Source organism: Cotesia typhae, unplaced genomic scaffold (genome assembly GCF_013202065.1).
Source record: "Cotesia typhae breed Kobodo isofemale line unplaced genomic scaffold, CoteBio_Ctyphae contig_123, whole genome shotgun sequence".
In the NCBI taxonomy this organism is placed as follows: Eukaryota; Metazoa; Arthropoda; class Insecta; order Hymenoptera; family Braconidae; genus Cotesia; species Cotesia typhae.
The window spans coordinates 3,025,317-3,042,878 of record NW_027423715.1 but is presented as its reverse complement, the minus strand read 5'-3'; the positions used below and the strand labels follow the sequence as shown (position 1 = coordinate 3,042,878).

Sequence of the window (17,562 nt, the reverse complement as noted above, 5' to 3'; positions counted from 1 at the left end):
TCTCTCTGATCCCCCATTCGTGCTTTTAAACTTTACCCGTGGTAGTGGTTATTGGTAAATCTTCCTACCACAGTTACATCCACGTCTGGAAGAACAACGGCAACAATCATATCTCGACTTGATCCTCGCATGCACATTCGTATCCTGCGCTATACGTGTAAACACAAAAGATAACTAAAGAGAATCGAAGTAGCAAGTAGCAAATAGTGTAGTGCGAGATCGAGCGAACAGAAAAGAGAGAAACGGATCAAAATGTTGAGCACGTCTCTACTCGTACGCCACAGATCGACTCCACGGAAGCAGTTATTCTCAGATTCATGGGGTCTGCAGCACATTGATAAGCCACCAGCTCGTAATAAGTTACCACTAGCCAATGCATCCTTTGAACGCTAAACCTATAAGTTATCTATCTAACAAAATTATCTAGCATGGCGGAAGTAAATTACAACATCCATTTATACGTGCTATTTCGACAAATTTTACTTTGCGAGAATACTTTTGATGGATTCTTTCAGTAAATTGTAATTATCCTTAAATTTATTTTTTTCGCTTGATTATATTACATTTTTTCCCTGTAAAGTATCCAAAAAAAATATATTGTGATTAAAAATATCGAAAAATCACTGAGCAAAAATTCGTCAATCCACAATTGATAATTTTCGGCTATCACATAATATCTGCAAGATGCAAATCAATTATTAAAATCACCGCAGCTATTTCAATGCAAAACTTCATCATTAATGATTATTGATTATCGAATTTCGTTTGTGAAATTAATTCATCGTCCTTGGTAACAGTAATTTAAATCAAACTGATTCCATATTTAAGTAATTTAACCAAATAACTCTTAGATTTGATCGATTTTCTTCTCTCTCAAGAACATCTAACTAATTTCCCGCAGCGATAAACCAAAATAAACACTAATTACCGTAATCTTAAATTAACATTCAATAAATTATCAAAAGCCGAAGAATATATGCAGTAGCATGAAGCATGTATCTTCCCTTTCGCCTAATAACAATTACTAAGATTATCCCTCGAATCCCCGGCATACAAACGAAAGATCCATCCTCATCCGAAATGGTATCCAAAGTGTCAGATGGTCGACATTAATCACCCAGCGGACGGGATATAGGAACATTAACCCGGCGTAACCATCTTCCATGAGTATAGACAATGACTAGGGCAATCTCCGTCAACGTCTACCCAAACATGCCGCTGATCCTCGACTTATACCATCCCGAACGGTAGATAGCTACCTCCATCCATTTATACACACATACATAGACTAATAGGTATCTTATAAACAGTACGGTAGCAAACCCAATAGTATTGTCGTTGTCACACTCTCATTGGTACATCCCCAACACTCGGCTTTAGCTGGTGGAGTAGCAGACGATGCAAATTAGGAAACCAGGAGCCTTCCGGCTAGTCTGCGACTAAACTGGAAGCTGGTTGATAGTTCCACAGAAGGGTGATCGAATGCATGCAGTCACACACTTCACAGAGCAGTGTAGCAGCAACTGTTGAAGGTTCTAGAGAAGTACTGTTTAGTACTCAGATCTGGATCCCCGTTGGTTAATCCTCCGTTTCTATTCTCCACCACACGTGCCGGAGAATTGCTTCCCTACGCTACGCCAGATTGTGTGATCACACACGGACTTTTGAGTACCTACCTACCTAGTCATCTCGATGATGGTAATGATGATGATGATGATGATGATGATGGCGGTGGTGGCGATGATGAGGGAAAAAATGGAGCGAACAAGTGCAGCAAGAGAAAGCATGAAATACAAGATATAAAGTGAGTAGTAAAGGGTCTGATGCTCTGATGGGCGAATCCAAGAGGGGATGGTTAATGAACAACGATACAGCGATTCAAGTGAAGATGAGGGTGGTTGATTCAAGAACTGAGCCCACGCACTGTTGGAAACCGCGCTGGGTAATCTATATACGAATGGAAACCCTCCTGCTGGTGGTACATACTGGAATGCAGATATATGCTTTACTTGGTGAGATATTTAATTGAAATACGGAGGCACGTTCCTGTGGTCGTGGTATCACGAGCGTTCTCTGATGATCCCTTGCCGTGCTCTACTCCTTGTCTTGCTCACTAATTTAAATTAGAGCGGTGCAGTTGTGTTGGTGTTAGATATGCATTGTGGCTTTCAGTCATATTCGGCATCACCCAAATAGGTATCTAATGACCTTAAGCAAATGCAGGTAAATTAACCAGAGGCCAAAGGCTTTCATTACTGTTGGCCAAGCATGTTTCAGTTCTGATTAAATTTTTGAGGTCATGTCTGAGATGTTCAAATTTGGAACATATTGGATCTTGTATCATTTTGTAATTATAAAAGCTGGTTTAGTTGTTGATAAATAAAATATAATTATTTATATTTTAAACTTCAACTCTCTTCTAGGGAAATTATTCAGCGATCATGCGCTACCTGTCGAAGGTTTTCGGAACTATTATTTATTAAAAAATTGTATATGGCGGATCAGAAAATTTCTTCATGGGTGTGTAAGACTAAAATTATAAAATCAATGGTATAATATTACCTGACGGTAAAAAATAATAATGAGATAATAATCACACAGTAAAACTGACAGTTAAAAATAGTAGTGCATTATCGGTCGGCTGAATCGTTTGATAATGCACCAACGTAACGTACATATGCATAATACGAGACTATTATACAAATATACCTGCACTTCTTTACACGTGATTTTTTTAAGCTATATACATTCTAATGTCAAAGTCCTGAAGCGTATGATTTGCTTAGTTATCACGCATCGTCCTATCGATGGGAATAATCAAACCAGTGAAGGTAGGTTCCGTCGTTACATAGTTAAATTGTCGTCACGTTAAACTTCTACATGGCGATATCAGTTAAGTCTCATATGCGTGTATTATGCTTATATATATATATATATATATATATATATATATATATATATATATATATATATATATATATATATACTTGATGAGAAACATCTCATGCGGGTTCATTTTAACTAAACCGTTATAACTATTACGAGCGTTGATATAAACCGATAACAATTTAGTTATGTGTATCTCAGTCCTCTATCGATATTTTCAGTTTCAGCCCCAGGGGCTTCTATCAAAGTTTAATCGTTATTTCGATTATAGTTTTATCCATTAATTATTTTTAGTTGAGAACCCTCTCTCGCACCGGCATTGATTATTTTGTAGATGATAAAAAAAAATTTTTTTTTATTTTTATAGAACTTTGGATAAAAATTTTAATTCAATATGTAAAAAATTATTTTGAACACATTTATTCATTGTTATCTGTTCGTATGATTCAAAGAAAATAAAAGACGCAAAAAAGCGGACTAAAAAATACCAGTTGACATGGTTACTTGCGATGTAAAAAATATCAAACACTATAAATGCAAATGGTAAAAGAGCTATCGGTTTATTCTATTTATTTTTCCAATACCCAGCATTTTCTCGATTCAACTTTGTCGAGGTGGAAAAAAAAAAAAGTAGCGAATAAATAGAAGCAAAAAAATTACACTAAAGGAAATTAAAAACAAAGCTGAGCCCTTTGTCTGAATAATAATTATTGAACCTCTGATAGCATGGACTTTTGGTGTATATGTAAAAAAATCGAACTCATGAATGTTTTTAATTCATCCATTCCGTAATTTGAGCTTTCATGTTTACCTGTTTGGATAAGCTGAAAATATTTGCACGCCTCAAACAACCTCTGACAAATACTTCATGCTTTCAGCATACGCATTTACAAATTAATTAAAAAAAAAAAAAAAAAGGAATCTAACGGAACAAGTTTTTTCTCCAGTTGGTAATTGAGTTGTCAGGTTTTCGATTGGTATTTTTATACTTATAGTAGTACAGTTGATTAACTGGGCTCTTGGCTCAGAACTCTTGAAAAATTTTTTTTACACACAAGGTTTTTAACCACTAAAAAGGATAAGTTTTATTCTCATGGCTTGCTCGATATCTGAAGCCTAGAAACTAAGCCAATATCACGCTTGGATAACTCTTATTTTCTTTCCGTTCGGTGAAAAAAAATGAAAATAATAAAAAATGCGAAGGATATGAAGTATTAAAGAAGGATTATAAAGATAGGGATGGATAAATTATTCTTAAGGAATTAAATTTTTGTCTTTGATAAAATTTTAATTGACATATAGATTAAAAAAAAAATTTCTAACATTAAATATTTAACTTAGTAACAAGTGACAGAAAAAATTCGAAAAAAAAAAATGAATCATTATAAAAAATATAGAAGAAAAAGTATTCTGCAGATCGGTTCCACCTGGTGTCTCTCTGGTTATCTTATCGCCCTTTACTCAAACTTTCTCACACCTGAGACTCGTCTTGTGCAAAATATTCTTCACGGTTCGACTCTACTACTCCTATGACGCGAACCCGTAGACGATAGACGACTATATGCTTTCGATCGACGTCCCGTATGTCTGAAATGATCAAAGTGATGATATTCAAATTCAAGTCACGGTTTCACGTTGCCTTGCGTCAAATATCTTGCGAGTTGAGTTAAATTTCTGGTCTTCCGACATTCTACATTCTCCATCCAACATCCTCACTACTTCTACTGCTACTGGAAGTACCTCTGTGTGTTCACCTATCTCTTACTCCTCGTTCTTCACTCCCCAGCTCCTTGCTGCTTTTTCAACATACCATCTACCGTAATACGTAGGTTGAATTCGTTTTGAGGAGTCAATTCGATTTTGTGATATGAAAAATGTTGAAATATATTCAATTATTAAAATCCATTTTGTTTTCTTTTTTTTTTGCAGAGTTTTTTATCAGAGTAATTTTAGTGTTTGATTTATATTGAATCACACTGAAAAATTTGCTCGAAAATTTTATTGTAGTACAAGTCAATTGTAGGATGAATAAAATGAATTCAAATGAAATATAGCGCTAAACAATATCGGTTTTGGAATTAAAATTATATTGCACAAGACAATTATTTATTTTTTTACGAGTGTTGTATGAGAGCTGATAAACTCGGCGAATGGTTTTCCATAAGGGAAAGAGGACAAAGGGTGGTATATCGAATGAGGGTAGCGTACGTACATGGAGGAAGAGAAAGAGGGAGTATATAAGTCTGGATGTATATAGCATGCGGTAGATGAGGGCTCTGGGGAATTCTCTCTCGTTCCCTTCTATCCTTTTTGCACACAATCTCGGTGGCCATGCGTCAAGCTAATCTTCGTCTCGTAGAAAGGGTCTCCCTCTTCTACTATACTCATATTCCCCGTAGTTTTAATCTAGATATCGCAGTGCCGAAATCCTCCGTAAAAACTTATATTGCCGGCATATCACTTATACAGTCAGCGCTTTCAAAAACATATTATTTACAGAAAATCTTTAATCACTATAAATTATTTTTATTATTTTACAATTAGGATATATTGTAAGCTAGTCAATAACTGCTAGACTTGAGTTTAAATTTTTTTATGCTATTCAATAAAATTATTTTTTGAGTTTTCATCAGCACTGGCACGGGGAAATTATGTTCTTAAAAAATTTTTTAAATATTTATAATTTTTTATTTGCAAGATAAATTGATATTTGAAAATAAAATTGAGTTTTAACTTGTAAAAAATTAAATTAATTAATTAACAACATAATTGTTTTATTTTTTTACTTAAATAAAATTTCTAGTGAGAAAATTTGTAATAAAAATTTTTCGGAGTTTTAAGTAAAAAAATATCGACAAAGTATAAAAAAAAAAAAAAAATAGTAAGCACGCAAAAACATCTTAAAAATAAATGTTAAATAAAAAGTAATAACTATTTTAATGTTTCAACAATTAACGATGAGATAAAGGTTTGAATTTTATTGCAAGCGATAAAATAAAAAATAACTTTGTGAAAAATCACTGAAAATTTTCGTCAAGCGCTGTAATGTTCGAAGACTCGAGAATAAAGTTTACGAGATTTTCATTGGCGAGGCTCCAACTCGACGGGGTAAAAGCATCGATGCGTTAAGAGCAGTGTAAGAATTCATTTATTATTTTTTATTTTAAAATCGTTTTAAAATTTTTTTTCGCTCGTTTCGTGTGTACGTTTACACTGTACACATCCTTAGATTTGTTGATGTTGATGCTCGGTGTGTTAACCAGAAGATACGAGCTTCCATAGCGTTAAACCGTAACTCTATTGGTTGAGTCGCTGCTTGCTTATATTCCATCCGTCGTTAAATTTCACGGGTTTCTGTACGGGTTGTTATATCGTATGGAAACTAGTGTTGCTTACTTGTAAACCGCCTGGCTCTATTAAACGGTCATACCCCAAACGAATAGTACAACAATATGCTTTACAGAGGGATAAGTGCTGCTTGTAGGTTTATTTATTTATCTATATACCTTTATGCATTTTTAATCTTTTTAAAACTCATTAATATTGATTAATTAACCTTCTTATTGTTTTATTACTTTGCAATAATATACAAAAAAAAAAAAATTTTTTTTTCTCTTAAATTGCGAAAAATTACGCTAAAATATATTTTTAAAAACTGTTAGAGCTTTTGTGTGAAAAAAAAATTTTTAACAAAATTTTTAGGGTACTCTAGTCCTCTTCTCCCTCCCCTAATTAATAAATATTTAATTTTCCATTTTTTCTAACGTAAAATTTAATTAAAATGTTCTGTAATAAAAATTTTAATTAATTAAATTGAATGTAAAGATAAAAAAAACACCTTATTAATTATTGAATCATTGAAAACAATTTGATAAATTGTCATCAATATTAAATTATTAGATACCTTGGAGATCCGGTAATAACCTTGGCGCCGCGGACCGCGGAGATAGAAGCTGTCACAATAATCAGCAGTTATTCATGGAACACTATTTTAACGATCAGTCTATATTACAGCCTTCCGGGAATAATGAATAATGTTTCACTTTAATTACTATCCATGTACATCACTCGTGTTTGTCACTGTATTTATATCTTTGTCGGCAAAAGTAACATAATATTTTATTTTATTACCAGAAAAATTAATATAAATTAACAAGATTAAAGGGCCGACTATAAATAGTACAAATTTATTGATTAAGTAACATCGAGCCGCTTTTTTAGCCTCTAACTAAATATATAATATTATATACAAAAAAGTTTCATTATTATTTTATAAATATGAATATTGATTATTTTTATTAAACCAAAATTACATGAAAAAATAATTATTTTCCCCATCTGGGCTCACATATTGAAGCGAACATGGAGGTCACGCAAAAGTTATCGCAACACTCGCCATCGTTTCTGCACTGTAATAATATTTATATATTTTTTATTAAAAAAGTTTCATTAAATGGCAGTTTTTGATCAATTAAAAAAAAATTTTTCGTTACCATTTCTCCGTTTTCTTTGCATCCTAAGGACGGATAGATGATGATAGCGAGCAATGCAAAGAAGAAAAAGCTGATAAAGAGCTTCGACATGTTAACTGGATTGTCAATTAAAGGCTGTAAAAAATTCAGGCTGTTTTAGTATAAATCGTAAATCAAAATTAATTTATTAATTATTTAAAAAAAAATTTTTAGTAATATTAAAATTAAATAAAATATTTATTAAGTATATTTTAAACTTACGATTTCTTCGAGACAACAGTAGACACTTCTTATAATTTAATGGCTTAAACTCTCTGAATTGTCAGTATTTATACTAAAATGATCTACAATATAAAACATGATATAATCTAACATTTTATTTGATCGATTAAAAATTATGAATGCTTCTTTCCTTATTTACATACTAATAATTAAATATCGAATCAAAGGTTAAGGATGCAAAATAAGGAAAATCAAATCAGATAAATGAAATGCATATAATATATCACAGCATATAATTAATAAATACGTTAATTGAACAAGCGAAGCTTTAGATTCGACATTGTAAATTTTAATTGATGTTAACTTAAATTTTATCCCAGTGGCAGAGAAATTCTTAATTAAAGTGACGTCTTTGCATATAAAGAGAGCGACTATACATAAAGATTAAAAGTTTATTTCCCGAGTAAGGACAAAAGTAGTTTTGAGTCCAACCAAAGTCTGAATAATCAAGAGATCGCATTATGTTTGCGACGTACGCTTGAACGAGTTTTGTCAAATGCTATTATATATATTATATATACATATGTATAGATATATTTTCTCATTTCGGTGGGTATACAGAAGAGAGAAAGATAAAGTTTGATAAAGTTTTCGTGTGCAATGAAAGGAAAACAAGGATTTTGTTCTGTGTATATAACGCAGAATATGCACGAACCTAGACAATACGATTTTAAGATAAAAAGACAAAAGTTATACACCGATGGTTCGTAACTATCCAACTACTATTGTATTTAAACTTTTATTAACATGGAAAGTTTCAAAAGCACGAGCTTAAAAAATAAAGTATTATTTTATTGTTTAGAATTTTATTAATCTAAACTAATCATCATGCATGATGAGCTTGATATCTATCAAAGAAATTAACTTTAATCTTGGAAAAACATCCCTACTTCTCTACTAATATTATAAATCCCTACTGATATTATGAATGAATTTTTTTTTACTTGAATATAAATATTTTTAAGAAAAAATACCCGAAATGAAGCTCTTAAATTAATAAAAAATACAGCAGTACTAAAAAAAAATCGGGTATAAAAATTTTGCAGTGACTGTGTTCTAAAATTGAGCAGCTAGTAAATTATAAAATTTTCCGTTGAATCAAAAATGACTCATAAGAAAAGAATTAACACGTAGTGCCACCTGTAAACGCCCAGTAGTATCAAAATATATTTATAATTCGACCCAGTAAATAAAGTGTTTTATCATCTTTGTGATATTAAAAGCTCCCAAAAAAAGTGTAAAAAGTGACATCAATGCTTTGCATACTAACCTATTCTTACTTATTGTTACTTGAGTGTTAACAAACCTTTCGTTTAATGTGTTTGTCTCTACATCAAGCACTCTCTGATTGAAATAATAAAATATTCTATTAGAAGAGCGAATTGAACTTACTTCAAACTATATTTCTGTCACTTGTATATAAAAACATTTAAATTTTTTATAAGACCCACAGGTTGTAACTTTGTAATTATGTGACATCCGATCATATATTCTAGCTATTAAGGCATGTCTTGCTCTACATTCTGCTGGGTATAGATACTTATTATCGTAGCTATCTTACTGAAATCTACGTCAGATCTAGAACTACTGCTATTACGCAAACGCCGGGGCTTACACGTGCAGAAGCAACTTGAGAAAACGATTATTGTTTGTACATAATTTTTTAAAAACAGATATGTTATGATTTGAGATGTAGTCATAAAATTTTATAAATTTAAAACGTCTTTTTGAGTAACTGAGTCAACTTTACGATTAAAATGTGCATATAAATACATATTTTTCCACGTCAGAGGTTACTGTTCCCGATCAATAAATATTATTCATAATTTTATTCCAGGATTTTTTCTACACTACTCCTACAAATATAAATCTTTCTTCTAATCTTTACCAACTAGCAGTCAAGTCCAAAAACTTGACAAAGCTAATAGCCGTTGTTAAATCCGTAAAAAAACCGTACAAATGAAAGAACAACAGTTAACACTTGTAAAGAAAGAATTGACTACAAAGGTAGGATAGATATCAGCGCCACTTATACTAAAAGTAGCAAAGTAGAAGAAACTAATCGTGTAAGTTTAAAAGACGCTTTACTTATTTTCTTACTTGCATCCCATCCTGTAGTACAAACTCCAGTTATTTTGTTTCTGTAGCTGGTATATGCGTATAGTAGCCTTTACTCCGGACTGATCCCTTATCGCAATCTTGTTTTTTGTCGATTCGAGTGACTGTCGGTTATCTTAACTCGTACAGGTGGAAAAGGACGTCTATGTCTCGCCTTGCTCAGCAATGCCGGTCTTTAGTTTTCTTTGATACGTATATGTACCGCAATTTTTATTCCTTATAAGCCAACAAGCCTTACCAAGGTGCTAAGAAACACCTTGCTTGTATCGGTTCATTCTCCATCTTGGTCATTACCGATTCCTTTTTTTTGTCTGATTGTTTTTGGTTTGTTTACCATTGATTGAGCTAATTATCGAACAAAAATCAGCTTAGTAGTTGATTAAACTGAAATCTATGCAAGTTAAGCTTCTTAAAAAAGTTAAATAAATGATTTTTATTTTATAATTTAATACTTAAAAAAATAAATCTCTTCCAACGAGACGATTTGGCGATCATGCGCCACCTATTGAAAATTTTCAAAACTAAATTTAGTCAAAAATTATTTATGGGCGTAAATTACTATAGAAAAAAATTTTTTCATACGTTAAAAATTAAATACTGTCTGTATATATTTTTAAGACAATATTTACAAATATCTAATCTACATAAATGTAAGCGATAAAATTTTCCGGGGTGTTAGCGATAGCACTTGATCTTGACGGAATAAAATATCATCAGAGATCAAGGCACGAGTCATATCATAATTTTTAAACTTCCTGGTACGCTGATTATAAATGTACGTACGCCATGACCTGACGAAATAAATAAAAATCCTGACCTATGTTATGATTAAATGATATAACATCTGTTATCACTGATAAACTATTTACATTTTATTCAATTAACGTATTAATCGTCGCAATATAAACATATCAATACGCTGTAGATATGTGATTGACGCATTATCATTTTTTAAAGTTTAACTAACTGATTATCGATATCTGTGCTTACGTATACGCATTTTAAACTGCGTAAATTATTAGTCTGATTTTAAAATTGATATTTATTTATTTAAAATTTTAAAAGATACATTTTTGTTAACCATTTCAAAATTTTAGCTGCTTTATTTGAGCCTAGATTCTCATAATTTTTATTTTATAAATTTATTCCCTCGATAGAATTCTTCCCTGTCATTACAGTTAAATTTAATAGAAGAACGTGTGAAAAATATAAACCGACAAAAGTAAATTAAATAGTAAAAAACGTCCCAGGTGACTCAGCGGAACAAAAAGCGAAAAAGATATGAATGCAAGAATAAAAATAGCGAGCTAAACTCAAAGCTACTAAATTTACAATAAAAGGTTATTGTGTATAGGTGTAATGATCCCTCGGGTAGAAGAAACTCTTGTTGATGAGCTCCCTCAAGTCACACTCACGAGAAAATTAGTTCCACAAGAGTGTGGAAAACTATAGTATTATTCCCAGAAATTGCGTCGCGATAAATGAAAAATTCTCAATAAAGAATTTAATTTTTTTATTTGCAACACACAATTTTTAATTTTTTATTAAAAATTTTAATTTTAAATCAAAAGCGATCTATTGTATTAAATTGTCACTTTTTTTATAGAAAAAAAAAAGGACAATGAATGATTGATTTTAGAACTCTTAACAAAGTTGAAATGATTAACTGCAGGGAAAACGTGTTTTTATTCATTTTTGCTGTGCATCTTACGAATTTATGAAGCGTGAAAATTGACCTAAAAACCTCTCAAGATTCGGTGATACTGCGTAGAGTAGAGTACAACGTACTCGAAGAAGCTTCACTTGATAATAAAATCTACAGCAATGTTACGCAAGTACAATGAATGGAAAAAGTTAATATTAGCTATTAGATACGTCGAATGTCTAACGCCTAGTACCCTCGGTAAAGTATCGTAACGAATTTTCTTCAGGAGCATGCAGCGCGGCAGCTATAAATTAAAAATAAGGCATAATAGGAATAGGAACTGGCAACTAGTATCAGAGTTTTCTTTGACCAGTGCACGGCACACATAAAACTAGGTCCATTCATCCCCATTTGCGAGCAACACAATGCGAGATACCCGGACACGGACACGGACACGGGCACGGGCACAGACGAACAATTGTGCATTATGGTTAATAACAAAAGTCACTTGTGTGTGTAACTTTTATTCCCGGTCTCCAGTGGCCAGGCTCCGGTGATACATTGCTGGCTTTATTTGTACACCGGTTGCGTTTTCGTTATTTTTTATCATATTGTTACGTGTATTTTCCTGCATACGTGGCCGTAATGTGGATAAAATTCTGTCAATGTATACTGTTATTGTCGCTGTGTATAGTCTGGATACAGATAGCATTGATGTGTGCCTGTAGAAGTAGTTACACCAGAGGAGAACAAAAACTAACGCTCGCGCAGCAGGAATCCAATCTTGGCCACCGCTGCACACTAAGGTGTAAATCGTTTATCGATAGATAACAATCATTTGACACTACTACTAAAGAAACTGATTTATTACTTCCCGATGAGTTTTGGATACTAACATTTTCGAGGGTTATCATTATTATTATCGGTTCATCACTATTTACTAATCAGATCGGTTTTATCATCATTTTTCTTCTGGATTTTTCATTTCATATCATGGGAATAAGTTAATTTTTGGATGTTTTTATTGTACGACTCATGATGCAAAGCATCGGGGCGTGCTTTACGATCAAAAAATTTTTTTTGCCTAAAATTAATTTAATTAATTAAATTTAATTGATGTAAAACTAATGTATAAAGCCGATTGGCTTTAAATAAATAAATAAATTTTAATACAGATCATGGTAAAGATAATAGTAATTATTTTCAAGAACATTTACATTTTTTTATTCTGTCCAATGAGATTTATGTATAATCTCAAACCGATTTCTATGATGGATTAATATCTCACAATTTATAAACAGAGTTGTGTCTGCGTTTTAACATTCAATACTACTAATCATAATCTTAAGCCATGATTCTTAGATTTTTTATTTATTAAATTATATAACAATATACATTTTGTGATGTTACTCCGCTCGTTTTAACAATAAATTATTAAGTAAAATAACAAGTACTGGCAAATATATACCGGCTTATTAAGTAAAATAACAAGTACTGGCAAATATATACCGAAAGGTTATGTAAATAATGTCATAACATATACATCTTGATGATAAATAACATCATAAATGAGATAAAATGAGTAATGTACGACAATGTTATTGATATTGTTGTTAATTAAAAATATTGTTATTGAAAGAACAAGCCAAAATAAGTGACACTAATATAACATAATTTGTAGCTTACAGTCAACATCATAATCACTTCCGCACCGGTACGACATCCAGAAAGTCTCCTCCGAAAAATTATCATGCTAGAAAATTAATTGTTGCTGTGCCAAATTTATTTTTAACTTATCAGGCGAGTTTATTTTAAATATTTATCTTTTAACATTCGGCTATCTAATGATTCATTTTTTTAACCTTGAAAGTTTTTTTTAAGATCAAACCAATCACTAGTTTTTTTTTTTTTTTTTTTTTTTTTTAATTATCATTAATCAAAAAGTCTATAATTGAAAAAATTTGAGAGTGTGTTTATAAATACTACGATTTATTTTGGAATTCCCCAATATCTTAGAAATAAAAATTTACCTACAAAAGGTGAACAACGAACAAACAATCTCAAATAAATCAAACATTTAGTTATACTAAAAGCTCCTATTATATATTTATGAAACAATTATTCAGTAAATAAAATCAAAGAAGGTCATGTAAAGATTACAAGAAGAACGATTCCCACGCTCTCACGTGTAAACGCTTGCTTATACGTTAACCAATATATCCGCAATCCGGAAGGCACGACGTGTAGCTGAATAATGTCGTCTCATCTATCATCTACGAGTATCGTGCCAAGAGAGCACTCGAGGTAAGTAGGTTTCCACGTGCCGCTGCCGGAAAGTGAAACCAAAGTGTAGCACACCCACCCACACAATACAGTCCCGTCTCACAAATTTGATAAAGTGATACAACTCCTCCTTACATGCTCGAGAGTTCACATTAACAAAATATATACAGAAGGGTTACTGCTAATAAGTCTTCTCTACTCTTTACTATTTAGTCTCTTGTCTACATTTTAGATTTTTAATTTTAAAAAAAATTTTTTTATGTCCATATATAATTTTTAATATATCCTTATTATTATTATTTCTTTATTTTTATGTATTATATGTCCATATCAGACCTGCAACTATCATATATGTCCGTAAAAAATTTTTTGACTGAAATTAGTATTAAAAATTTCCGATAGGTAGCGAATGATCGCCAAATCTTCTCCCTTTCAGAAAGTTAAAATCTTAGCTATTAATTTCTACAAAAAAAATTTTTTTTTACTGTGGCTGTGTACTCTTATTTATATTATATACAGATTATATATTGCATTGTACTGAGAGTCTCACACTTCCAAGTTTAAGGTCACTAACTCGCAAATTGTAGCAATTATTCGGCTGAAACCTCGCCATTATTGCGACAATTTTCGAGTGAGTTTGTGTTTACTCAGAGAGACAAAATTGAGGAAATTAAAAAAGTAAATTTACTCGAGGTCACCCGGAAATTACAAATCGATACCGATACATAAAAGGCAGTTCATAAAAACACCGAGTTTGATTTTTTATTTCATGCCTTAAGCGCGAAGGTTATACTCCACTCTCGCCTGAGAATCTAAAGCCGATTTCGTCATTTTTAAAGGAAAAATAATTTATTTAATGACAAATAATAAAATTTTATTGAAGTATAAAAATTATTTGTGCAGATACAGAGCTTGCTGCTACTTGTCATCACATTTAAAATAAATTCTCTGGAGATACATATTTGGATGAACGTTTTGAATTATTTCTTTATAGTTGTATGTTTTTTTTTTTTTTTTTTTTTTTTTATAAAATGTCTACAATAAACAGCTGTGTCCAAACTGAATCATACGTGTGCGCTGTACTGACAATGAGTGTGTGTACTTCGGTAGCCTTGGGTTTAGTTGGACACCAACAGATTAACTGAGGACTTATTACGACATTATTAGACCGCGGTTTAAACTAACCATATGTAGAATCTTAATTGTTATTAATGTGAGGGCATTAATAACTATATTAAAGAGTAACAATTATAATTTATTATGATAATGATTATGATTATAATTATAATAGCGAGAAGCAATAAAAGTTCGGTAGTAAATAGTATAATAATGTAATGCAGAAGTAATTATAAAATAAAGTAATTTATTGTTAGCGGATAATTTTGCAAAGTTACGTGATCTTTCCAAGAACAGTCTAACTGCGATTTCGCCTCAAACTTTGATCTTTGGTTCAATACCCCGGGCCACTGAGTTAATGTAAGCTCTGAGCTGCAAGTTTACTCTGCAGATGAGATAATTAGAGTCACGTGTTAACTTAGTCGGAGTTTGCAATTTATGTCTGATAAGAAGACTTGAGCTTTGAAATTTCGTCATTAAACTTAACTTGGCTATTATTTTAATTGCTACTTTATTTTATTTATTTTTTGTTTCAGATTTCTGCTGTTGATATTCTAAGCTGAAGGTGTCCGAAAATTCGTGAGTTTAATTTTTATTTTTACGTTAATTTTAAAGATTTTACTTATAACAATTTATTAAAACTAAAAATTTTTCAAGTTAAGCGCTCTGATAATTTTTATTTAGTTTTATCGATGCAATAAAATACTCAAGATTTTTTTTTTTATTGAAATAAATAAAAAAAAAAAAAAAAAAATAGAATTTCCGTGGACCCGACCGTGACCTTTTTCACACAACTACTCTTTACGAAATTTAGTCACGTTTTAACTGACTATAAAAAAAATTAATCCCAGAATCCTTCCAATTTATTTCGTCGAAAATCTCATTTAGAAAACACTAAAGATAATCATCATTATCATTACTAAGCAAATACAAACGCTATGTGGTGAAGGATTTTGGTCCATATGTCCTTTGAATAATTATTATTTTTTTACTATTTACAAAGACTCTTCAGAGTTGATTTTAAAAATAAAAAATTGCAATATTATATTAATAAAAAAATATTATTTTAAATATAATTAATAATTAAGAAAAAACATTGTGAGTTTATTTTGACAACATAACTAATATTTTTTCTTAATGGATCCCCGTGTCATTCTCAGAAAAATTAAAAGTTAATTTACGTAAGACATGACCTTGTTAATTTTTTTGTATTCTATAAACCAGTTTTATTTTCGTACCGCATTTCTAGCGTAAAAAATTTTGAATGAACTAACAATTTTTTATTTTTTATTAAATATTATTTAAAAAATATTAATTAAATTTTACCTCTGACTAAATCAAGACAAAAAATTAATTTTATACTCATTTTATTTTTTCTAAAAATTTTTTATTTTCTTTAATTGAATAATAAACATAATTTATACGGGAAAATTGTTAATAATTGTAATTGAGTTATTGAGTGATAATATCCGATAATTGGGAATAAATGAATCAATATCAATATCAATAATAAATAATGTCGGGATAAAATAAGAAATATAAATGCAAAGTAATGAGCTAAGACAGCACGAGCCATGTGACAAGATTCGCACGTGCAGGTGCACTCATTTATTACCAATCGTTTCCATGCTATGCGACAAGAAACGACGAGTATCACCACCAGTAATTGCTCCTTTAATCATTTTTTTAGTTTTTTTATTCTTGTATTTCTTGCTCGGATAAACCTGTCGTCGAGCTTTCATTACGTGAGTTGCTTCAGTTATTGCCAATTTTAATATTCATTTATCATTTTAATTATCTCTTCCTGTCTTTGTGCTGATATAATTATAAAAAATAAAAAATAAATAATCACAATAATAATAATAATAAACATTAAAGTAAAAAATAAAAATAAGTAAACAATAAATACTATAGGTATTATTGCACAGAGCAATATTGAGAAAATCGTCCGGGGCCTATTTACGATCGGGGTAATTTACGGTCTACGTGACCTGACAGGTGGGATAAACTTACGGCTAAAACGTGTTTGGTGGTTACATTGGGGTTTTCTGGAATTACTGTATACTTTTTTTATCTAAGTGTTATTTGTGCCATTTTTTTACTCATTTACTTTTAAATTAAAATATTAAATTACTTTAAAATTCTTTTTAACTTTAACAATTTACCACCCTTGTAAAAAATTACTAATTAATTTTCTAAATTTTTTTTTTATTAATTATCCTTTTATTAACAATTAAAAATTGTTAATTTTTTTCATTAATATTAAATATCAATATTAAAAAAAAAAAAAAAAACTAAAGAATAATATATGTATCATAAGAAAAGTGAATGACGAAATTAGAAAAAAAAAAAAAAAATAGATAGGGAAAGACAACGTTGATTATAGAGTGATTCACAGGGTAAGATAATAACTTGTGGTAATTGCGCTTCATACTTTGTACTGGTGAACATAAGACGCACGTGTGCATTACACTATTCAAATGCTCTTACGCGAATCTTGAGCATACGGGAGTTGAGATCTTCCGTAAAAATATGAACACTCCATATGTTTTCTTAACTATCTCTTATCCCTCCTTCACTTGTTGTTAACTTTAAAATAAATAAACTACAACTTGGCGTACTCTAATACGCACATCGTTTAATAAAATCATCCCACATCTATTACGCAGCAGTCATACAGTTATTAGATACAAAAAAAAAAAAAAATAAATAATAAATAAATATAAGGAACTTTTCTTTGTTCGATAAGTTCTACTCATA

At 30.8% G+C, this 17,562-nt stretch overlaps 1 protein-coding gene and 1 long non-coding RNA gene across 6 annotated transcripts in view; one reads left to right on the top strand and one right to left on the bottom strand.

Annotated features, from left to right (window-relative positions):
* The window catches only part of LOC141533370 (uncharacterized), a 160,414-nt gene that overhangs the window by 98,548 nt on the left and 44,304 nt on the right, over positions 1 to 17,562 (top strand). For 2 of the 3 annotated variants that reach the window (XR_012480256.1, XM_074252236.1), the window contains one exon: positions 15,339 to 15,381. Coding sequence is in view for 1 of the 3 variants with exons in the window: in XM_074252236.1 (XP_074108337.1) it covers positions 15,339 to 15,360 (22 nt within the window). In the remaining 2 variants the exon portion in view is untranslated. Of the gene's footprint in view, positions 1 to 10,925; positions 12,210 to 13,084; positions 13,204 to 15,338; positions 15,382 to 17,562 lie in introns of those variants that run through there. The other variant, XR_012480257.1, reaches the window with a different exon arrangement.
* LOC141533379 (uncharacterized) lies at positions 4,685 to 9,755 on the bottom strand. Of its 3 annotated transcripts, none has more exons than XR_012480261.1 (4): positions 7,620 to 7,698; positions 7,380 to 7,493; positions 6,791 to 7,295; positions 4,685 to 4,699 (listed from the first exon to the last, which is right to left on the bottom strand). It is a non-coding gene; the product is annotated as an uncharacterized LOC141533379 (long non-coding RNA). The 3 variants fall into 3 exon arrangements; XR_012480260.1 differs by lacking the exon at positions 4,685 to 4,699 and adding an exon at positions 6,030 to 6,672; XR_012480259.1 differs by lacking the exon at positions 4,685 to 4,699 and adding an exon at positions 9,741 to 9,755 and having other exon boundaries at positions 7,144 to 7,295; positions 7,620 to 7,702.